This window comes from Copadichromis virginalis, linkage group LG18 (genome assembly GCF_057382275.1).
Source record: "Copadichromis virginalis isolate Kocher_CV1m ecotype Utaka linkage group LG18, C_Virginalis_male_GT1.1, whole genome shotgun sequence".
In the NCBI taxonomy this organism is placed as follows: Eukaryota; Metazoa; Chordata; class Actinopteri; order Cichliformes; family Cichlidae; genus Copadichromis; species Copadichromis virginalis.
In genome coordinates this window covers 24302785-24327814 of record NC_140635.1, presented here as the reverse complement: position 1 = coordinate 24327814, position 25030 = coordinate 24302785, and the positions used below count along the sequence as shown (strand labels likewise).

General features: G+C 39.3%; 1 protein-coding gene across 1 annotated transcript in view; it reads right to left on the bottom strand.

Annotated features, from left to right (window-relative positions):
- clstn2a (calsyntenin 2a) overlaps positions 1-25030 on the bottom strand; it is a 158948-nt gene that overhangs the window by 69460 nt on the left and 64458 nt on the right. Inside the window, exon 2 of the mRNA XM_085438434.1 lies at positions 8050-8172. Within this exon, the coding sequence (XP_085294560.1) occupies positions 8050-8172 (123 nt within the window). The remainder of the gene's footprint in view (positions 1-8049; positions 8173-25030) is intronic.

Here is a 25030-nt window from a genome sequence, read left to right as displayed (position 1 = left end):
AACAAGCGTTCACGAGCTTCCCTTCACTGTAGATGGTACCAGGAAGGCATATTCAAGTGTTGAAAAGGTGGCAAGAAAACATTAGGAAACAAAACGGTGAGCAACACATCCTCATCCCCTCACAGATTCAAAATCATTTAAAGAAAAAGTCTCTCCTCTTTTTCCCCTTCATCAATACTTCGACTAGTAATACCAGGGTAAGTTTGTGGAGCTGTGTTCGTAGTATTCAATACGTAAATTAATTTGATATAGGTTATTAGTGAGTAGGGAGAGTTTTCTAAGCCCGGCTCATTAGCAGCTACAGTGTTACCAATGACATGTGTGGTTTACTTGGATACTTGTAGAAGATTTATCACTCAAGATTATGAGAAGTTTAATTATTAAGTGAATTTGTAATTTCACACCAAATGACCCTTTTAAAGCGGCCTTTGATATCAATATATTTAAATATCTGATGGCTATGATATGAGGTTGAAATACTGAAACTAAATGTGGATTTTCAGGCAAAAATTCAACATTTAACTTACAGGCCCTGTACAGCGGAAGATACAAAATAATAAATAAATAAATAAATAAGTAGGCTTGCTCTTAGGCTCCAGCATAAAGTTATCCAGTCATTCACCCTAAAGCATGAGGAAGAGCCAAAGATCTAAAACAATAATGCTGAATCTTGTTCATAATATGTGTTTTTACTGCCAAAAGTACAGTCTGCACACACTAAACTACTTACATTCAGAGTCCAGCCAGAATCTCATTGACTTTAAATAAATAGTTACGTAGTTGCTGCAAGACGGTGATTTAACTGCAAGCTGATGTGGGCACTCAGCAACCTTGCCTTTATATAAGCATATAACCAGAATACCAGATAGAAAGCCCTTCAGTCTCCTATTGCTAAGACACACGTTGCAGTCAGCTCAGCACAGACTGATAATCAGTGCATTGATGAATTCTTCTGTTTTTTATGGTACAGTCTATTTTACAGGTAATTATCTGAAGCCTCAAGGCATGAATATAAAAGCAGCAACATTTGTCCCTTTAATGAATGAATGAAACAATTCTACATTTAAAAAAAGCTGTCACAGGTGCAGCACATCCCATAGATATACACAAGCACACACAAAAACACACTCAAAACCTCAGCTCATTACAAGTTTGGCAGCCGCACACACACTAAAAGAAATGGAGAGTAATCGGGAAATTGAAAATCATCGCATAGTGTCAAGAATTGAGAGACAGATCCAGTGTAAAATAGAAAAAAATTGGGTAATAGGGTGATAATAGAAGGGTCTGAGTCCTTTGTAAAATCAATCAGAGGCTAAGAGGTTGCTTGACGCCGTGAGCAATTTGACAATGCATTGACGACAGAGCTCCAGTGGAGCATTACTGGATGTGTAATTACTATGACCATCTTATATGGATCCAATTAGCTTCCTTCAACAGTGAAGAGACATAGCACTTCCCATGATATAAATGGACTCTTTCACTGTTTGTCAGTGTTTTCCGATAAAAGGGTAGTACCAGATCATAAGTGCATCTTTTCAGAAACAGGGCATTTAAGATGATTTACTCATTTAAGATGATTTGAGTTTATGATACACACGCTGCATTTTCCTTGAAACAAACCAAGGATGAAATCAGCCTCATACCATAAACAGACTACATCTGCTGAGCTTTAAATTCTGTAGGCAGGAACCAAAGGTCTTATAACCAAGCGCAAGAATGGGCAGTACAGTTAAACACAGGTGGGACATAAAGAGGAAAGAGTTAGTTTCATCCTTTATGGTCACTGACAATGAAACGCTACAAGTTGAAAATAAATGACCACCTGTAAACACGAGAACAAAAACCCACACATCACCTGCAGGCCAGGCGGCAATGCTAGTGCTATTTAAAAATCCCCAACTATCAATACAGTATTGGATGCCTTAAAAACTCAATAATATTTACTGTTAAAATTAATAAAAGCCATAACTCATTGTTTTATATTTAAATATTTTAAAATTAGCTATTAAGTGCAATAAGTGAATCCCTTGATAGTAAGCCTAACAAATCATATATTTTAGTACATTCAGTTGCTGAAACCAACCATCCATCTATTTTCTTAAAAGCAACAACTTTGGATGTCTTTATTGGATTTACTGGTGATTGTTCATGCTCAAAGTCTCTGAACAGGGCTAACACACCAAAATCAAGCATTCACACTTGCAGCCAATTCAGAATAACCAGTTTACCTAACACTGTGGAAGGAAACCAGAGTACCCAGAGAATCGACACAGGCAGAGGGATAAAACATGCAAACTCCACACAGAGAAACCAGCAAACCCAAACCTGGGATTTTCTTTCTGTGAGGTAACAGTAGCCTCTGCATCGCTGTGCCACCCTGTACTGCAGAGCCTGTATCATATTTTAATAAATGTAAAAGCCTTCACAGATGATTAAAAAAAGCTGGAAGCCATTCAATCAGTTTTGTTTAGTGTTTATTAGACATTATGCTCTGCAGACCAGCTGGATGGGCCAACTTATGGCTCTTGGGCCAAATTAAGCCTATAAGACATAAATTAAGTAGCACAGCTATACTACAGTTCCACCTCCACTGTGGATTTGTTTATGTGTCGACAAAGTACACAAACTTTATGGAGTTGTACCACTAATGCTCCATTATGCTCCAGTGAAAGTGTTAAATTTTGACTGATAAGCATAACTACTCATCTTATCTCATGCATATCTTATTGTGTTTAGATAATTAAAACATTTTCAATTAAAAACATGCAAGATAACAGGTGACATTCCCAGTGGGTTTCTTTCTATAAGCAACAATTTTAACTTATTAATACTCACTTCATAATAACTCAGCTAGTGAGTTTGGCTTTGTGTGCTCTGTGATTACTTATGCAGGGAGCTAACAGACACGGTGCTGACAGAATTAAATGAGTTTTTATAATGCTGTGTGCTAATGGCGGTTGCAGCAGAGTGAAATCCGGTTTGTAGGTGTCAAAGCTGAAGAGAATGCAGAATCTTTGATGTTCTGTTTCATGTTTCAGACCTGCCTCGGTGTTACCTCACAACTAAGCGCCCACTGCAGAAATTTAACCATCGCACAAAGGCAAAGAGGACAGACAGAAGGAAGAGGGAGAACGGGAGAGAGAGAGAGGCAGACAAAGTGATATGTTCCTCTCGTCCTTAGAGAAACAGACACCTGCAGGTTTGATCAGACTTTGCCTTCAATATCCTCTCTTATCCTTTGATGATCCATCACATCGTCTCTTTCTATTCTCTCAGTCTCATTTTCGCACGCACACACATATACTTCACATCCTCATCTTGGATGGATCTTTGTTTCTGTCTTTCATCTCCTTCTCTTACCTCACATTTTTTCCCCTCCAACATTTCCTGCCTCTCTCCCTCCTTGTTCCAATTTCTGTTTTTCTCGCCACCTTTAAATTTTCACTTAGCTTGTGCTTCGTTGGGCTCCACTTTTTAATTGTCATCTCTGCTTTAGTCACCAAGGTGCAGCCTTACTTTCAGGTACTTGGTTTATGTAGTTTTGGATTTGGCAAACGGATCAAGAATTGTCTTGGCTTGAAATAGAGTCTTTTCCTGTTGTTTTGGAACAGATGATAAGTATTGCAAACAGTGATACGATTAGGCAGCACATCAATAGGCTGTTATTATCCTGGTATTATTTTTGCTGTACAAAGGAAAGTATTAATGAGGTTAAAGGGGACCGTCCATGGCTCACACAGCAATAAATAGCTGAAACTGAACTTACACAGACAGACTGAGGGGGGAACAGGGGGGCTGAATCTTCACAAACGGACTTTTCTTAAAATTACAAAAAAATGTATACACTCACACGCCTGAGTAAGAATCATGTATGAAAGGGAACATGGACAACAAGATTTGTTTTTTCACCTGTTGTGTTCTCCCTGTCCTGTCTGCTGATCGATGTCAGCTGTGTCTTCCAGGTGTTTTCCCTTTGCCCTACTTTCCTCTTGTATTTAATGTCTGTGTCTGCTCCTGCTCGTCGTCACGTCGTACCCTCATTCTGGCCTGTGTAGTTCAGTTTCATGCCCTCATCGTTCTGTTCCGTTTCCTGATTTATGCCTACAATAAAGCAGTGGACTTTGAGTTTAAACTCCACCTCCACGAGTCTGCATTTTGGGTCCTTTTTCCTGCCTGCCCGCACACAGCCATGACAGAAACAAGCCACCCTTAAGCTGCAAAAACAGAAAGAAAACAGAGAAAGTGCTACAATATTAGGAGTGACAAAATCTACAGTTTGGTGCATCCTGAGAAAGAAAGAAAGAAAGAAAGAAAGACAGAAAGAAAGAAAGCACTGGTGAATTCAGCAATGCAAATGGAAGACAACGGTGGTGGATCATCGCAGAATGATTTCCATGGTTTAAGAGAAACCAGAACAGCCAACCAAGTTAACAACACTCTCCAGGAGCTAGGTCTATCAATATCCAAGTGTACCATAAAGAGAAACTACAGGGAGTTTTCTGCAAGGCAGAAGCCACACAAAAACCTCAAGAATAGAAAAGCTAGATTGAACTTTGCTAAAAAGCCAACACAGTTCTGGAAAAACATTCTTTGAACAGATGAAACCAAAATCAACCTCTCTGTTTATGCAGATATATTTTTAAGATACTTAACGGTCAGAGAGACTGGCCTCAGAAAATGAAACACAAACGGTTCATTAGGAGAAATAAACAGATGATGATTTGATTCAATATTTAAAAAAACAAACAAACCAACCACAGTAAACTTAAAGTGACAATTGCCAATAATAACCATGAGTGTCCAAATGCAGCCAATGGGAATGATCAAACATGTTTTTTTGGCACAAATAGTTTGCTTGTGATAGCCTGCTCTCACTGTCATTGTCCATCTGGCTTCTCTGTTTTCTGTCATCTGACTATTCACACTTTGCCTCCCATTCTCAAACAATTCGTGCTCCTTTACCCCGTGTGTGTCCTGCAGTGGAAACAATGTACCATAGTAGATTATTCTGGTGCCATGATGAATGGTAAGAATCTGTGTCTGTTGACTGTGGCCTTGAGATAAAGAGTAGGCAAATGAAACTGTCTGCTTGGCTTGCTGCACCCCAGAGTCCACTGTCACCATTCCTCATGCTAATTTGATTGAGAACGCTCTATCAGCACATACTCCTCGACCCACACACCTTTGCTCAAGGGACGTGTAGGTGGTGGAGCGGGGTGGGGTGGGGGGTGGGGTGGGGGGGGGGTGGGGGTGGGGGTACAGGATGCCATCAAGCCACATAGTAATAACAAATTTATCTCCAGGATGCCTGTCTCAGCATATAATGTTCAAGTTAGGCCCACTGTGGGTAGTTTACATCAAAGTGAAATGTGGCGCTGCAGACGAAGGCAGGACAGAGCCAAAGACGAAATGGTAAAGAGAAAAAATCAGATGTTTAAACATGTGAGATGGGGTAAGAAGCGAAGGTGAGACAGTCAGCATGATTAAAAATAAAGAATTACAGAAGAAAAGTACCTAGCAATCTTCATTTGTGTTTCCACATTGCAAATGATGTGGAGCCAGAAGGATATCCCTCTCCTTTCAGCAGTAAAACGAAACCAGGATTGATGAGAGTGTATATAATGCGCAAGTGACTGGCTGTATATGGGCTTGCTAGGAGCAAAGCGTCGACACAGTGAAGTGGAAGAAGGATAGCTGGATTGAGAGAGAAAGAATGTGGCGCCGGGTGGAGAGAAAGATACAAATGAAGGTCTAGATCGAGATAAAGATTTGAGAGAATAGTTCAACTCCAAAGGAGGGCATTGTGTGAGCTGTAGCAATTGCCAGGGGAGATAAACTGGGACAGAGCTGCTCTTTTATGGCCATTTTTTCAGTCTCCTTGGTAGCTATTGTATGGGTTTCATTCATTAGACCGTATGCAATGAAAAACATTCAGGGAGAGAAATATCACCAGTCAGCAGCCAGTGTACAGCTCTGCGTTTTCCTCTGGGGCAATATTTCACAAAGCTTGACCTTCTCAAGTAAACAAACCACATGTTAATCATGGAGAAAAACAATTACAATTAATTTCCTCTTTTGTTTGCCTACTTGTCACGGTGTCATTAAACCTTTACCACATCATGGATTTGGTTACCAGGGAACGTTATGTGCTGTAAAATACTGTAAGGCTGCTTTGGTGGACAGAAACAATGTCTGGAAGCGGTTTCTTCAGTGTCTTCACTTGTAATGAATAAAATATGACTGTAGTTGCTATTGTTGCTAAATATATTCTGAGTTTTCTTCTGAGGTGAAACTAAGTCTTCCTTTCCCCCACAAGGGGATCGTTAAATCTCTATACAGTACATTTGCAATGCAGATTCTACAACATTTGGGTTACACCATAGAGTACTACACAACATGTACAACGTTGTTAAGTATAAAAAGCTGTTGAAAATGAATTTCAGCTATTTCACACTCTTTACAGTCAGCTGTATTTACCGATTATTTACAGAACAGCTCATGAGAAACACCGAAAGCAACAGAAAAGATTGCTTTGGCACAAACACACACAAAAAAAAGAGAACAGAAGAAGAAAAGTAGCCGAGTATCAGTTTTCCATGGTTGTCAGCTCTGGGATTAATAGCAGCCATTTCGCCATAATGAGCTGTTAAGCGTTAGCTGCCAAAAGCCTCTTCGTTTGCCTTTGAGTCTCAGAATACTTTGTCTAATTATAACAGCGCTCTCTGTCCCTTTTCTTCCTGTCACTGTCAGCACTGCTGTACCTGTGTAACGCCTGCCTGATTTTAGCTCTTGTTAGGCGATATAATCAGCTCGAGAAACTACGATCTGGAGATGAGGTTCATGATGATGTTGCACCATCATTATTAAATGTGTCACATGTGAGTGCTACACCCAGAGCATCCACGTCTATGTTAAAGACTGTGGTTTGTGTGGCAGCTCGAACTTCAAACACGAGCGCAATAAAACGTTAAACTGAACAAAGGTTGTTCCTTAGTTGTTTTTCACGCTACCCGGGAGATTTGTACTGCACTACAACACAGAGAACTTTTTTTTCCCTGTAAAAACTTACAGTGAGTACTCAGTAACCAGACTTTCAAGTGAATGCAGACGCTGCAATCAGTTATTGCTAAAGGGCACATGCTAGACACCTTAAGGGTATTAAAATCTTTGTAAATATATAATAAACTAATTAATATTAAATACTGCAGTGGCTGGGATTAAAGCAAATGTATGATAGCGGAATACAAATAGCTATAATTTAATTTAAATAAAACTGGAGCTGAGATGCTGTTTACTACAATGCTAATTCAGTGAAGTAAACCCCGCTTAAATTCTAGGTGAGTGTTCCAGTGAAAATGACAGAGCATTGTTTTGCTTCTGAAATAAATATTGTCATCATGAAACGCTGAGGAGAGATATATTCATATGTTTCAATATTTAAGAGCAACCTTTTGTTGAGGTTAATGGGGCATTTCAGCTTATGGGAAAAAATTGCCTCAGCAGAAGCCACGAAAAGATCCCTGACAGGAAGACCGAAGAGGCTGTGAGAGAATAAAATAAACCTATTTTCGTAAGCTTGAATACCTTGGTCTAAGCGTTTGTGAATTTAAATTCCTCAATCCTGGCCAGAAGTTTTCTGTTGAGTTAGAAAGAAGGGAAACTCTTTATTTTTTTTTTTTATTTTTTGGGGCCATGTAAAGTAATTCTGCACAACGGCAAGAAAAAAATTGTTCTCTTTAAAAAGAAAGCCATTTGTTTTACACTGCTAACTGTGATAAATGGAATTCAGTCTCCATGACAAACAGTGAGTACGGAGAACTGGTGGATCATCTGTTTTTGTCTTGGGGTGTGAAGTTGCCACAGTTGCCTGCACACAGCACTGAAGCGTCCTCGTCAAAGTCTTCTCTATTTGTGTGTGTGTGTGTGTGTGAGAAACACTCTGTGTACTATGTGCGTATATAAACATGCTGTATTCTATTAAAATGTGTGTACTTTGCTGTACAACAGATATTAATGTGTTTGTTATTTTGCATTTGCATTTCCTACCAGCATATGGCACCGGGGCATCCTTGTCTAGAGCTACCAGCGGAGGGTCCAGCAGCACTGTGTCCATGTTCTCTGTGATCACTCCATGATAAGAGGCTTCTATCCATGGCTTGTGCTTGTTGACTGTGAAAAGAGGAGGAAGGATGGCATAAATGATACTGTCTTAGTTTGTATAGCTGTACTTGAGAAATTCAATGCACATTTTGGTCACAGTATTACTGCAAAGACATAGTGTAGCCATTTATACATTGCCCTAACAAGTAAAAGATCCCTGGATCCCAAGAGGAAATTCAAATCCCATTGGGAGTACATCAGGGAAAGCAAAAAACAAAAACAAATACAGAGCTGCCTGCTATAGTGATGCCTTGTGAATAAGGGAGGAGCAGAAAGTAACAGCATTACTGCAAAGACTGGTACTTTCATTAGTACAATGCTCTGTTCATTCTACAGTTTATGACCATGTTTATCATAATGCAGTGAGTCACCTCAACAGACAGACTCAGAATGAGAGACGCAAAAGGATATAACCCTCCACTGGAGTGTTGCTTTTTCACAGGTGGCAAAAAGGAGCAATAAAAGTCAAGAAGCGAATAGTGTGGAAAGAAAATGTTGTTTGTTGGATGGAATTTGTGATTCTTTGATAAAGCATTGCAGCAAAGCTGTAAACTACACTTTGACTTCCAGTACTGTGCTGTGCAAAAGTTGCGAGGTCCCCCTTATTTCTTTTCCAGCCACACTTTCTTGTAATTCTTAAAGTTGTCTTAAGCAAAAGTTCTACAGACTTTCAGAAGATCCTTTTAGGTTTTTCTCTGCACATTGGCAACTTTTTCACTCATTTTCAGACCCAAACCCCCAACCCTTTACAGAGTAATTTGTTGCTGCTGTTGTTTTGTTTTAATTTTATTTGTCACATACACAGTCAAACACAGTACGATATGCAGTGAAATGCTTATTGCTTTTAAAGGAAAAATAACCTAACTAAAGGGATGAACCAGTGCGGTGTCTACGCCTAATAGTTAATTTAGCAAAAAGAAAGAAAAATATCTTTAGGAACTGTTACTGGCAGCTTGTTGCAAAACACCATCATTTGTTTGCATTTCATTAGCTGAATTTACAAAAAAGGGCAAACATAACACAAATTGAGAGGCATAAAATTGTATTTTCATACTAACAAGGTGATTCCCAAAGTTAGCTTTGCCAAAAGCTTAGCATAACTTAGCACTGTGTGCATCATCTCTTTTAAAAATTGAAGGAAATTGAGCAAGTGGAGGACAAAAGAAGCGCCATCTTAAAGTCATGTCCTTAAGAAACTGTGAAAAAATCCAGCAAAGACCTGACATAGAACATGAGATGCATCTGGCCCTTCAGTTGATCCACCTATTATCAGCCAAAGCCTCATCAGAAATGGTCGAGGTGGAAGGCTAACTGTCAAGAAGCCATTCTTAAAGAAGCAAAATAGTGAGAAAAAGCTGAGGTACGCCAAATTTCAAAAGAACTGGACTTAAAAAATCAATGACAACAGATCTGAAGGAATTGCCCAAGAAAGTTCTGAAGAATAACAATATTTGGACATATTGACTTTCAAGCTTCTTACAATTGTCTGTTTCCCTGTTTCTTACTCTGTGCATCTCTATTTATTACTATACAATTTCTAGTATAACCACCATGCTGCAAATCACAGGTTAACACAGATCACAATCACACATGCGGGAATTACTGATTTCTTTAAATTGGACAGTCTTCTGCTTCATTGCAGCAGGACCTCACAAATACACAGACACCAGCGTGGCACAAGAAAAACCATATGCGCTTGGCCACTTTTGTGTATCCACACACACATACTGCATCTCTGGTGCACAAGTGTGAGTCCCTGCAGGGAGCTGGGATGTCAACCCGACCTTTCAATCCATTGAAGAGGAACACTTTGTCTCATGCCAATGAGCAGATGACATGTCCAGCTGGCAGTGATTTAAAATGCATCAAACTCTTCCTAAAGCTTTTTCGCCACTTTTCATCTGTTTGAACAAATCTTAGTAGTTTTGTCCTACTATCCCATTTTCTGCCCCTGCTTGTCACTGAATTGAGAGGACAGGGTCAAAAACTAGAAAATAGGTCTGAACAAAAGAAACACAAATTTAAAGCAACACATTTGATGTGAAGGAGAAAAAACCCAGAGACAAACACACTTTAAGCTTGTGACAAAAGAGTGGCTTATATAAAAGCCTCTGGAACAAGTTTACGGTGCTTTCGAAGCTTTATTTTTTAGATTTATAACATAAAAGCAAGACCTAAGAATCTTCATCTACATGACCTTTTGTGTTAACTCTTCGTCACATTTGTCTTATAATCTTTCATTGTGCTGCCAAGGATCTAATGTTTCTAGATGGCACTCCTACCATGCTGAGAGAGAGTACAGAGTGGATCATAAGCAGTGAAAAATAACCACAAGGGATGACATTATTCATGGAAGAAGTGTCATCTTATGCTCATGCAGTAGATAGAAAGCACTGCAGCACACAGCATGACTCTGCTCTGCTGGAATGCGAAAAGAGAAAAGTGGAGGTCTGTTTTCAAGTGGTATTTAGGTATCTTTACTTCAGGAACATTTTACTTGTAATGCTGGATCCAATGGTGCATTAACCAGGACATTAAAACACATACACTTTTATGTCCTAATGCAGGTACAGCCTGATCCTTATGTTTTTCAGATTTCCTTGGATTTACTCTTCTGTGTAAAATTACCATAAAAAAGTAGACATGAAATGAACTGAAACAATGTTACAGAGAGACTCTCGAAAGTCATGATAATATTAAAGTGAAGTGCTGAGGTGACTATAAAAATGAGCAGTACCAAAGTGATTCTTCATTCCTGTGTGCCTGCACTAACCATGCATAAATACATATTAATCCATCATTCTAACACAGCATTTCATTTACATTTGAAGATGTCTTCAGTAAGTCTAATAGCAGCCCACAGCCAGTTCAGTTTACTCATGGATGGCAAGTTCAATTTCTAGCTCAAGGTCTTACATTTATCCCAAACAAATTGGGTGGTGGTTGACGCAGCAGAGCTGGGAGTTTTTAAAGGTAGTCTGATATTGGAGCTATATATTAGCAAAATAGCACACATCAGACCATGGAAATGGGCTATTACCAATACTGGCTTTCATGACATGAAGTACTGTAAAGCCATTAGTGATGCATTTAAAGTATTCATCCTTGACATCCTTGTACTGAGCCACAGTAATGAAACAAAAATTGCATTCAAAGAGAAAAGAAAAGAGTCTGGAACAACTTTCTAGAGAAGATCAGCTAAACTACAGCAGCAGCTTTCTATAAGACAATTTCTCAAAGCTGAAAGCAATAAAGACCTGTCTATACTCTCCATTTATGTGTGTTCTTCCAATGTCAATTTCATCGCTAATCCAAGTACCTTGTTGCATGTTTGTACAGACTCAGGAAAAACACAGGAAAAGCACAGGAAAATAAAGATTGTACATTAACACAAGCGGTGTTTCCTTTTTGCTTGATGAGCTGCTATAAACAAACATTGGCTCAGATTCTTGCTGTCATGTAGTCACAGTTTTTCATCCGTAAAAACGTGTCGACGTATCATTAACTGTGTGCATGTGAATCTGCAGTCCAGACTAGTACACACACATATACAAAGGCAATTATAAACTGAGCTAAAAGGGCTCACTTCTAAGCCAGAAAACAGGGACAGACAGCTGTTTTGATTATAATACTCAGTAGTTGATTTTGGAGGACATATACGTACATGCTGGGTTTTTTTCCCCCAATGTTTGAGCAATTTCTCCACAAATTTAAGCAAATATTATTGTTGTCATATTCTAGAGTCACCACCTACTTCCTGATCAAGTTCACAGTATATCAATATATCTAATTATCTAATATATCACATGGCAGCAGTTCAGTGAATTTAAGTATGTAGGCATGGTTGAGACGACCTGCTGAAGTGCAGACGGGAAGAAAGGTGACTTTGAACATGGTGTGGTTGAGGGTGCCAGATGGGCTGGTCTGAGTTTTTCACAAACTGCTGATCTACTGGGATTTTCCCCACACATCCATCTCTAGGGTTTACACGTGTTGAAAAAAGAGAAAGAATAAAGTGAACAGCAGTTCTCTGGTTGATGCCAGAGGTCAGAGGAGAATAGCCAGGCTGCTTTGAACTAACAGGGAGGCAACAGTAACTAAAACAACCACTTATTACAACAAAAGCATGCAGAAGAGCATCTTTGAATGTTCACACGTGCAACCTTGACGCATGAGCTGTAGCAGCAGAAGACCACACGCGGTGCCACTCCTGTCAGCTAAGAAGTGGAAAGTGGGGCTATAGTTCTCACAGGCTCACTAATATTGGACAATAAAAGATTGAAAAAGTGTTGCCTGGTCTGATGAGTCTTGATTTCTGCTCTGATATTCAGGGTCAAAATGAACATGAAAACATCCTGGCTTGTATCTATAGGTCAGACTGCTGGTAGTGTAATAATATGGGGGATATTTTCTTGGCACACTTCGGGCCTCTTAGTACTAACTGAGCATTGTTTAAATACCACAGCCTACCTGAGTATTGCTGCACTATGTCTATCCCTTAATCACCACAGAGTACCTATCTTCTGATGACTGCTTCCAGCAGGATAACACAGAGCTAAATATCAAACGACTGGCATGAAAAATCAAGACAGTTAGTTGTCGAGCTCCTTAAAATGGTATGTTACGGCACAGAGAAAAAGTCAGTAGTTCACCAAAGTCAGTGGGATTCATGCTTTGCATGTCTAAAATTAAGTTAAAATCATTGTAATAGGCCTGGAGCCCAGACAAAAAACAGTGAACTGAACAACTGAGAGACAGACGCTGCCATCCCCAGACTCAGGCTTCCCTTTAATAAGGTTACATGTGTCAATGGTCACAATGTGCATGGCGTCTTTGGCCACTTCCTGAGATCCATCTGCAGCCATTACAGAATTAGACTTCACATTATGGAAGACTAATTGACTTACTAGAAGAAACAGTCTTAAAGTCGATCTGTGTGTTTAGAGCATTGTATAAAATCTGATATGACAGTAATATAGAGACAGACACAAGAAACAAGATAGTGAGTTCCTGTAAATAACATTAGTGGAAAAGATTATTAACTTGTATCCATCCTGCTATTGAAATCAAAATATCTGTTGTGTTGTCTTCCCCTGGTCACTGAAGCTCATGAAAATATATTACTACAGGGACACAATTGGATGATAATCTATATTTAATTTAAGTCCCAGCTCATATTGTAAGACACTGCGTTAGCGTGCCAGTATTGATCAGTTTAAGTCACGTCAAATCCATTTCTTTTCACTGTGTGTTTGATTACAGGTGAAAGACATCTTTCCTTTGGCGACAGTAGAAAAAAAGGCGAGACTACCAAGAGGTGATAATAATGATAAGAAGAAGTATAAAAGCAGTATAAAATAAGTAGGAGGGCAATACAGATAAAATGAAAAATGCAGAAAGGGATTAAAATGAAAAATGTCTAAGATGGCTTTTACTGATTCTGGAAGGCTTATTCTCTCATTCAGGACACTTTGAATCTGAGGAGCTCCTTTTAGATCTGAGACTTGGTAAAGCTCCTATCAGAGAATCCAGACTGGTTTAGAGTTCATGTGTCTATACAGGAGGAGCTGGCTTAAAATCTCACTCCAACACTGCCCGTCATCGGTGAGGAAAAGTAGAATAATACAAAGATAAAGTAATAAAGTATTACCTGAATGTGAAAACAGAAAAACAAATTCAAATTGAGAGCTAAGAAGAAGAAATTAAAAGGGGGGAGAGAAAGAGATTGACAAGAGAAAAGATAACAGGAGTGGCAGGCAGGAAGGTGGGGTGAGGGAGAAAGAGGGGCAATAAAGTGGTAAAAGAGAGGACAGGCACAGACAGACAGAAGAATAGACTGCTGCCTGTACAACCTTACAAATGTTTCCTATTAAATTATTAAACTGGGTTCCTATAGGATGCACTTCCAGAATAACAGCGCCACGTCTCTCGAAGAAAGAGAAGAGGCTTCTGAGTAGGCCAGGTTTTTAAAATACATCCCTGGCATTAAAAAGAAACTGATTATCACTTATTGCTGTCAAAATAAATTAGACTGAGTCTGTTAAAACGATTTCTGATTACATTTGTTGGGGGGGGGGAAGTTCTCAACTCTTCAAATTGTAAAATACTGTTTAAACTATACATTAAATCAGATTTAGTGCTGATTTAAATACATTGCTTCTTTTTTTTTGCCCCATCACCCTGATTCTTGCTTCATTAACAGAACAACAACAAAGACTTGTATCCAATTATTGTTAACTGGCTTCATGTTCATTTTACACAAATTAAGGAGCATGCAAGAGCATGTTATTCATATTCTTGCACAAAAGAAGATTACACATTAATTACCCACCTTTGAGAAAACAGCAACGCTGAGACTCTCCCTGACACCACGAGATATTTAACACTGTCTTTTAACTCTTGCTTTCTCTAATGAGGCAGTTAAACAAATCATCTTATTTTACTCTTTTATAGCGATGTGTCCATGTGGGAAAGTGTTTATGATGCTGTTAGTTTAACAGTAAAAGCGGGCAGAGAATTAAAACTGTGGACTCAGAGCTTTTCAGCTTGGTTAGAAAGTGATAATTGCTTCAGCGTTGAACAGTGGATCTCATTATATCACACTTCTAACAGTAATTGATGGCAGCTTAATAGCTTAGATATGTAGGAGTTTATGTCTGCTAGTAATAACTCAGCATTAGCAGCCATGATAGACCAGTTCAATCAAAGTCGTTAGTGTGCCTGAAAATATCCACAAAGTTACATTACCTTTATGTATATAATAATACACTTAAAATACTTAATTCATTACTTTATTTTATTATTATGATAAAAGATAATGGACAATATTATTCATATTTTGTATATTTTTTTTTTTCATTTGATTATTTTTCCACTTTTTGAGGAAAAAGATTAATCTTTTTTGATTAAAAGGCAACATTTGTTGCTTACCCCAAATCTGCAGAGGACTTCAGTGTCTTGCATCTCATTACTTTAGATTTACAGCATAAAACATTTGAAATATTTTGTTTTGGCTCAAACTAATAGCTCATGTGGTACCTGCAGCTAATTAAAAGGCCCTGTTAAAACACTACCTAGAGTAAACATTACACAAAGTTAACAATAGCTTGGTTCAGTTTCAATTAAATTCATTGTGCCGATTCGCAATACTCATCTCCAGAAACTTTATACTGCAAAACACATTTTAGGAAGAAATCATGAGCAAGTCCCAGATGAGTTTAGCATCTAGAAAGAGCCCCTTCATGAGCTCATGACACACCAACTCCGATTATAGTTCATTCAGCTGCGTATGTAATACAGTACTTGTTTGCTAATACGTTTTCCAGCTATCTTTAGGCTTAAACTCAGGTTTTCTAGTTACACAAAGGTGATAGTGTCAACACTGAAACGCTATTGATCTTTTCCTGCAGCTAAAAATAACAGGTCCAACATTATCTACACCAGTTCGACTGCTTATTCTAATCAGCCTATAGCGTGTCAACTATTCAATGCTTTCAGACACATAGAGATGGTCAAAACAACCAACTAATGTTCAAACTGAGGATCAGAATGAGAAAAGGGTGATTTAAGGGACTCCGACCTTGGATAGCCGTTGGTGCCAGACGAGCTGGTCTGAGTATTTCACGAACTCCTGATCTACTGGGATTTTCTCATACAACCATCTTTATAGAGAATGGTATGAAAAAGAGTAACTATTCAGTTCTATGGGTGAAAATGCTTTGTTGATGCCAGAGGTCAGAGCATAATAGCCAGACAGCTTTGAGCTGATAGAAAGGCAACAGCAACTCAAATACCAATACAAGAGAATCTGCCAACACAACATGTCCAACCTTGAAGCAGACAGGTTGCTGTATAAAAAACACACCGCGTGCCATTACGGCTTGCTTGAGCTAATGAGTCTGCTTCAGTATTCAGATGTTTGAGTCATAATTTGCTGTAAATAACATAAAATCCTGCCCTTTTCTTTCAGTGGTTTAGGCTGGTGGAAGTGTAATAGTGTGGAGGATGTTTTCTTGGACTTGGACTTTGGGCCTTTTAGTGCCCACTGAGCATCGTTTACATGCCACAGCCTACCTGAGTGCTGCTGACCATGTCTGTGCCTTTATGACCACAATGTATCCATCCAGCAGGATAACGAACCATGTCACAAGGCTCAAATCAGCTGGTTTCAACATGGCAATATTAAAAGAAACAGCGACTGTGTGACTCTATCATGTCCATATGGACCAAAATCTGGGAAGTTTTCCAGCACCTTGCCAGAAATATTCCAAACCAGTACTAGCAAGTGCTCAGCGAGTGTATTTTAACTTCTAACCTCTGACCCCTCCTCTTCTCTGCTTTGACTATTGGACATGGCATTACTTTTAACTTCACATGTACATGAGAACCACAAAACATGGTCACTCTATTCAAAAGGCATGTCATAATATATACTAATACCTGATAGTTTTCATAGCCTCAGCAAGTCTTTAATCATTTGAAACTACTTGGAAATGATTGCTAGTGTTTCACCTCTAGGAATATATACATATAGTTGCACTTCCTATAATAAGATTTCCCCATAGGTATAACATTCTTGGAAAGTATTCAAACCCAGAGGGACAATACACAAGCAAAATGCATTACTTGGTATGTAAATTAAGCAACTCAGAGATTCATCAGTGGGTTCAGGAGACAGCTCTTGGAAACACCGACACATAAACGAATGCAAAAGTTAAATTCAGAGAAGAGAACAGCACCAGTAGATTAGACATAAGAAACTCCAATGCCAAAGAGACAGCATGACTACATTAGGTCTATAAGTACTGTGAGCATCGGCGGTGAGTTTTACAGTCCCACTGCTGAAGTGTAAGCTGCAGTTAGCAAGTACAAAAGTAATTAGGCATATTGACTGCAGCATCTAAGCTGTGCACTCAAAGCAAAAGTGGGTCGTAGATGATCAACGCTTCATTTTCAGAGCATTAATTCTCCTCAGTTGCATTCTCTCAGGACCTTTCTGCCTTGTACAGTTGGATTTCCAGGCAATATTGTTGTTTTTTAGTATTGTTGATTTTTCCTTAACTCATTAAAACAGCCATAAACTCTGGTCTCCATCAACCAGAAAACATAAACTCCCCCACAACAGTAGTTGTGAATACAATTAGTTCACGGAAATATTGATCGGATTTAGCTGTCCCCACAATTCCATTACGACAATGTGATGGTTGCTTTCAAGTCTTAACAGCAGTATGTGAGATACAGATGTGCCATAATTGCTCTGTAACACACAATCCCTTCTCTGTCTGCTGCTGACTTCATCAAAATGAACTGATACAGGGGGGAAAAAGCCTCTTATTTTCTGCACACAATGCCTATAGGCATTCAAAAGAAACAACTGAAGAGTTGTGGTATTTGGACAGATGATTGTGCGATTGGAAAATAAAATAAAATGATAAATTTAACTTGAAAATGATAAATTTGAGATGAAAGGTTTCAATTTCTGGAGGATCTAAAAAGTGTGCAGGACCCTATGGAGAGATTACAGGGAGTGTGTCGGTGGGGTTATTTTGGAGTATTTTTGCTTCAAACAATTATAAAAGAGATAAATGAGATAAAATGTTGCTATGCTGCATTCATATCTTTTGCTTTGCCCGTACTAGAAAACCAGGGCACCCCTTTTCTTTACAGTGGACTGCTTCTGCTAGTCTTTCATTTATCTAGAGGAAGCAGAAGTTGCTATAAAGTTCAGGTGAACCTATGGAAAAACTGCAATGCTTCCTGGGCCTCATCACCCCCGTCTGCACCTGCAGACCTTCCATTATAGATGATGCAGCGAGGACCACATGTTACCCATTTGGGAAAGCTTGTTGTTTGAGCCTCGTTCCTCCCCAGATAACCCTATGGCCCAACAACCTCCACTGTTATTTATTCTCATTGATTTATTTGGCTTTCAGCTGAATTGCATTTTAAATTCAACTGTTAGAGAGAGAGAGAGTTTACAAAGTTCAACGAATGTGATATTTCCAAAGTTAATGAGTAATCATGACCTCAACACTGCCCAAATAATAAGTAATATAATTATAGGTAAACATGAATATGTATTTGTCATAACTGAGGATTCCTAGTGTGCAAATCTAATGAAATAAAATATTATTCACTTTTTAAACAGAAAATAGAAACCACTCCTTTTCATGCTGGCAATATAATATTTACCAGTCTAACCACAAGAAGCAAAAAGGTACACCACAGACTGAAGGCCAGCCTTGACGGTAAAGACCCAAGGCATCAAATGACTATAAAAAGCATGGCACATAAGATGCTAGGCATCGTAATCATTCAAAACCCAAGCAAGCAAACCTTCAACTTCATGAAAGCAAGCCATCTGTCTGAAAGTTTCAGGGTATCTTGGAGGTCAAAGCAGCTATCAAGCCAGCTTCTGTATGTACTTCATCATAAATACCATCGAGCTCTGTGCCAAAAGGATATGATCATCATTACAATTTAAGTTAACATTTGCTTAATGTTTTAGTTACTTTAAGCTGGGGCATTTCAGGACACTGCAGAAAGATAGATACTCAGGGGATCTCAAAATGCCAACTGTTTGCCTTTAGAGCGCTTGGCATTCACTACAGGGAATATTAAGCCTCGCTAAAAGAAACTCAGTCTTCCTGCCTTCCAGACCCACACTCACTAATAAACCCTATTTGTTTTCTTTCTGGTTGCGCCTTGTTATTAATCATTTGTTGATTTACAGTATAATGAGAGAAGGAGGGAGCACGTGTTAAATAATCAACAAAGGCCGACTGATTCGTTTTTGCAGGAAAACGGAAAAGATGCAGCGCTCTGAGTGACAGCACACTGACGATTAGTTTCACAGAGCGGGCCAAGGAAGAGGCACAGGGCAAGTATTGAAAAGTGAAAGTGGAGTGGAGGACAACAAAGAGATAACAGAGGAGGGGATGAGGACAGTGGCGGAAGGAGAAGGAGGGAGGAGGCGATATCTCCATTAACAGAAAGCAGCAGGAGACGAGAGGAGCCACGGTGAGGAGGAATGGATGGCAGTGTGACGGACCGGATTCAATTAGAAACAGTTCCACTTTTGCAGACTTTGGATTCATGTGATGATCAGCCAACATAAAGAGTCTACAGTTTGCACTTAGTTCAACACCCTTCAAATGCAACAATCTGCTAAACGTCAAAAAACGTTAAATGAAAATTTCACACCTTGACTGGCTGGAATGAATGATTCCTCCATCTGTTCAGGCCTAGATTTGCACATTCAATAGAACTTTTAAGCCTGCTTTCCACTGAAGGTGTGAAAAAACGTGTTTCAGCACTTTTAAATGTGGTGGACTGGTTACATTTTCCACTGTGAAAAAACAAACAAACAAACCCCCCCCCCACACATGGGACAACAAGGCGAATACGAAATGCCAGCATATCACAGGAGTAAACTCATTTCATTTCCTGGTTCTTCCTGGTGGAAGCATCAAGTTTGCATTACCAAAATCACTCGCAGGAATGTAATTCTCTTGTGAGTCTTTTGAAATCATGGGTTTCTGCTTTGTTGAGGTGTTTTGTGTTGCTGTCAGCAAGGCCATTTCAGTGCAGACATTTTCTGAAGTTGTGGGGTTTTTCTTTGAGGAAAATAGAGGCTGCTGATGCTTCAAAAAATGCACTGACTGACGCAAAACAGGCCAAACCGTCTGGCCTCTCGTTCACATTTTGTTACGCTGAATAATAACTTTTATTTCCTTTCTTAGAAATATTATAGAAAAAAGTGATAATAACAAATATACCAATGTGTTTTAACCTCAGTTATAGATGCCTGGGAAGAAAAAGAGTTACAGTTGTGAACTTATTCGAAAACCCAAACAAAATTATGATTATATCACATGTGCAGAACACTTTTATAATCAACTAGCAGGCTCCACTGTGCCATATAAGCTCACTGATCACCACAAATGAAACAAAGTCTCCCTGCTCTGCCAGGATAATCTGACATTTAAAACTCCGAGTGAATCCACTCATGAAAGTTGTACTCCGGCAGACATCTGTTTGGTTGCTGCTGCTCTCGTCCTTTTTAGTGCCGATTTACACTTTAGAGGCATCAGCTGTGAGTCTGACTGTCTTGATTCTTGCCGTCTGTCTCAGATCTTTTGTCTGTCACTGTCTGCTGCGGTAAATATGTGATCTAGAGCCATTTAACCGTGGCTTTACTTTGCTTGCCGTCTCTCATTCTCACTACCTGTCACTGTTATCAGGGAAAAGATGTGAACCGTCAGTCTGATCATTTTGTTTGGGGTTTTTTCTTCCTGAGAAAGGTGAGGGCCACAAACCTAATATTTAACATACATTGGAAATCCATGTTTACAGGTGGTGACAGATTTTAAAAATAGAGCTGCCAAACATTAAAATTCTGAACAAACTTAGAATCATTTTCTGGGCTTGGAGCTTCATTAACAAACTGTAAGTTTGTCAAACCCTTCCCTGCATCCCTCAATTCAGAAACATTTTAATAAAAGGTCAGCACGATCACATGAGCAAACTTTAGTACTAGACTTTAATTTTACTCCATAAGCTTTTTTCCCGTGGTCCCTCGCAGCCTACCTGTAGTGTAGCAGACCTGCACTCACACACCTTCCACTCACAGAACAATGCTGGTGTTAATTGTCCAAAAAGAAAATCTAGTGACAATGTCATTAATTTGGCAACAATGAAAAGAAGTAAATATTTGAATAGTCTAGCTCTAATGTGATTTAAGACCAAGAAAAACGCAGCAGACAGCACTAAAGTGTTTCTTAAGGATTTTTTTAAAATTTAAAAACAAAGTGTACAACAGGAACTTAACTAGCCACCTTCAACCTGCTTCCTTGTGGCCTGTCAGTTCAGTTTCCTTTCGACAATCACCAAAATCTACACGCCCACCAGAGGAATAATGGATTGAAAAGAGCAGGAAGTATGTTACATATGTCCGGGCAGCAAGATGTCTGATTCAATTACAGCGAAAAAATCTGTTCCAATAGTGCTCTAACAAGAGGGAGCAGGAAATTACTTCCACTGGTGTCCTCAATACAGCTCATAGAGCAGTGCAGTGACTACATGAGAAGGTCTCAAAGGGGTTAGTCTATTCCCTTTGTGTAAAAGATGAAAATACATCCTAAAGCTACCACTTCCTATTCTTCTGCAAAGAGCATGCAGTTATTTTTGGATTAAACAGTATAATGCACATGACATTACACATGCAGTTAATTATAAAATTATCTCCAGTGTAAATGTGAATATTTCTCCGGAGCTGCTGACTGCTCGCTGTTGTAATAAAAATTTAATTTGCTGTCACGGGTCATGTGGGTGCCATTAGAGCGATATAAAAAAAATGTGTCCACAAAGCATCCTTCTCAAGGAAACAACACGTTCCTCGGCTTAACTTGAGACATGCTTTTTTTCTATAAGTTTATCCATCCATATTCAATCAGATTTCAAAAATATGGGTGGAATTCTTTCAGAAGGCACATGTCAGCTTAAAGGACTTTAAATATAAAGGTGTAACATGTGGCTGGAAAATAGTTGCAAATCCACGTTATGGTACTGTGGATAAAGACTGAGAAATCACCCCAGGGAGGTTAAAGTTGCTGGCAGAGGCACTTTTAAAGCGAGAGAAAAGCTTTAGTCATGGCTGAAGGGGCCTATAAGCCCCTCTAGAAAAGTACGAGTGTGAAAAACAGTTACTTTCCACAGAGGACTCATTTCGTACGCACAAATGTGCATGCCAACACACCAACACACAGTAACTTAACAAAACAGACTTAGTAAATACTGCACCACTGGGAAAGAAGGGTTTAGAGCTTTTAAGTACAATTTTAGCACTATTTCTCAAAAGTCTTCTGGTCATAATTATGTGTAATGGTGTCTTTTTTTCAGCAAAGGACTAAAATAATCAGCGTGTAAAAATTTTTTTTCCTCCCTGTCTCATTGCTGAGCAACACGCTGATGCTGAAAAACAGAAAATGGACATTGATTCAAACTAAGCTGTCAGCTTCTCCCTCTGTGTGCGAGCGTGTGGATTTTATTTCACTTCTGCTGTCCTTTTTAAAACCTACACACCCTCATTGTGGAAATTTGGGACTTACATGCTGAAGACCTGTCATGATAATAAAATCAGTCTGGAGTTCACTGTTAAGTTAAGCAATACGTATTGGCCCTAATTTGGGGAAAAAATATGAGTGAAAGAGACAGATCACAGTGTGGTGCGGTTAGTGCGTCTTCTAAGCTTGATTTGATCAAATTTAGAAGACGCACTACTTAATATTTTGTACCACAGTGACTATAATGAACAAACACAGTTTTAAAATTCTCAGTGTAGAGAGACAAAATAGTAAAACTCATTCCATTTTATATGGGAAATACTAAGAGAGACATGCATTACATAGATTTTACATTAAACTGACTGAAAAGTTATCCAACTTGCATTTCAAACAAACGTTTCTGTCACTTCTGACTGATTCGTGTTTGCTTGGTTTCTTTCATTTGAACAATAATCAGCCTACGCATTTGACCCCTGGGGCCTAATAGCTTGGGGGGGAAAGCATTTTATAGGCAGAATAATTACAGTCAGAGTTAATGCAAAGATGAAAGAGAGCACAGATTGCCCTGCTCAGGCCAAAAATGTTTCAACTTCAGCAAATAAATGAAGCTTTAGGTTAGTGGAAAGGCTGGTGATGTGTTTAATATCTGTAAAGCTGTTTGGGTTTAAAAAAACTAAAAACAAGGCAAAATCCTTAGGTTATTGTCTAGATCCTGAATTGATCTGGAGAGAAAAGTACTCTGAATCACTCCGACATATTCACGTATTGACCCTCACATGATCCTGGTACAGTCTCCTCTAATAAATCACAAGTTCAAACAACACAGTCAGTGTCACAGCCACACAGTCGCACATGCACTGCAGTCCTAACGTTTTCTAGACATTACCAGATGAAGGTACATGTCAAACAGGCCGATATGACTGTCTGTCTGATGCACAGTAAATACGCAGGGAGTGAATGTGTGCCACCTCATGACCGCTCTAAATGCCAATACTGGCCAAAATACCTACAGTGGCAACACTACAAAACAGACTTCTGACGATGTCTCAACTTGGATCTGCAGACATTGTTGGATATTCATGTGTGAAGGAGACGTCAGTCAGCCATCTGACAGATACAGAGCATCCTGCCTCATCTAGTGAATGAGAATGAATGTTATGACCTAGAGAGACAGTCCACTTGGTGACTTCCTTATCATTAATCTGTAATGCACTTAAGCACATTTCAAAAATCAGTATAGTGCTGGGCATGTGTCCTGTATCTACAAATGCTTGGTCATGTGTTGTGTGTTGGTGTTGCTATGGATATGCGATCCAAAAAGGTAAACAAAGGTGACCACCGAGACCAATACAGGTATATTTAATGATTTTATTTTTTTCTTGGAGAAGAAGTATTAAGTTTTAACCTGGTTTCAACTCTGTGCTTTTTTTATGTTCACTTCAGCACTACTTGTTTTCCAAAGGCCCATTTCTCCATGCTTTCATAATAAACACTGCAGATACTATGTGGAGCCATTAGCACTGGATTGAGGCGCACACTATTGGAAAACTATTTTCTTAATCTGTTAATAAATATTTTAGTATTTCCTTCGCTCTCTGTCTCCCTCTCTTTTTATACCTGTACTTTATGCCTCCAGAATACAAACACACAGGCTAACTCACACAGCCTAAGGCTACATCCAAACCACCATGGTAGAAAGAACCTGGGGTGATGGCCTATTGACTGATAGAGTTCAAGCAGTCCATGTAACTCTTGGTGGTTAGCCAGTCATTTCAGCAACAGCCTTGGGCAAACTTCTACTACTCTGTGTGTGTGTGTGTGTGTGTGTGTGTGTGTGTGTGTGTGTGTGTGTGTGTGTGTGTGTGTGTGTGTGTGCGCGTGCGTGCGTGCGTGCGTGCATGTGTGTGTAACCTGTGTTCTTTGCTGCAGACGGATGGAAAGCCCAGAAGATTGTGAGGGTGACTGGTAGGATGTATGACGCAGATAAAATGGGCCAAAACCAAACAGCACAACAGACAGAACCTATTGTCTGCTCTGCATCAGCGCCGACTAGCATCAGAGTTTGGGTGAAAGGGGTGCTGCATTCATATATGTAATTAGTATGGCAAAACACAGTGGTGGTGTGTTAAATAAAAAGAGTATAAATTGTAAATGGAATTGAAGGAGAGCTTGATGAGTAAGTGGAACAGAGACCAAGAAAGAAAAGGACATAAAAATGAAAGTGAATGTACAGTAACTGCAAAGAGACGGAAAGATTGGAGGGTGGGGGGATTTGTTACGGACCAGAAGCTAGAGCAGCAGATAAATCACCACCACCTCAGGGCACCAGAAGGAGGGGAGGGAGTTCAAGCTATGCCTCATGTTTTTAGATGATCCAATAGATGATGCAAAATTTAATACACAATAAAATGTGGACAAGGGAGACATTATTCTGATGTCTAGTCCAATCCAATTTTATTTATAGAGCACCCTTTACAACAAAGTCTGACAAAGTGCTGTACAAAGTGCCAAAACACTGCAGAAAAATCATCAACAACAACATTAAGATTAGGACGTGTTTTAAAAATCGCCATCCTAACATGTGCGGGGGGATCATACCACAATTTAGGGGTAATAACTGAAAAAGCTGAACCCCCCCTCTCGGTTTTCAGCTGGGTTTTTGGGACTGACAGGAGCAGCTGATCCATGTAATACAAGACAACTGGATCACACTGACATCCCTGACTTCTAACCTGAAACTGCCACTGATCCAGTTATTATACATTGTCAGGTGTCACATGAAAAGAGTTAAAAGACTAGGATTA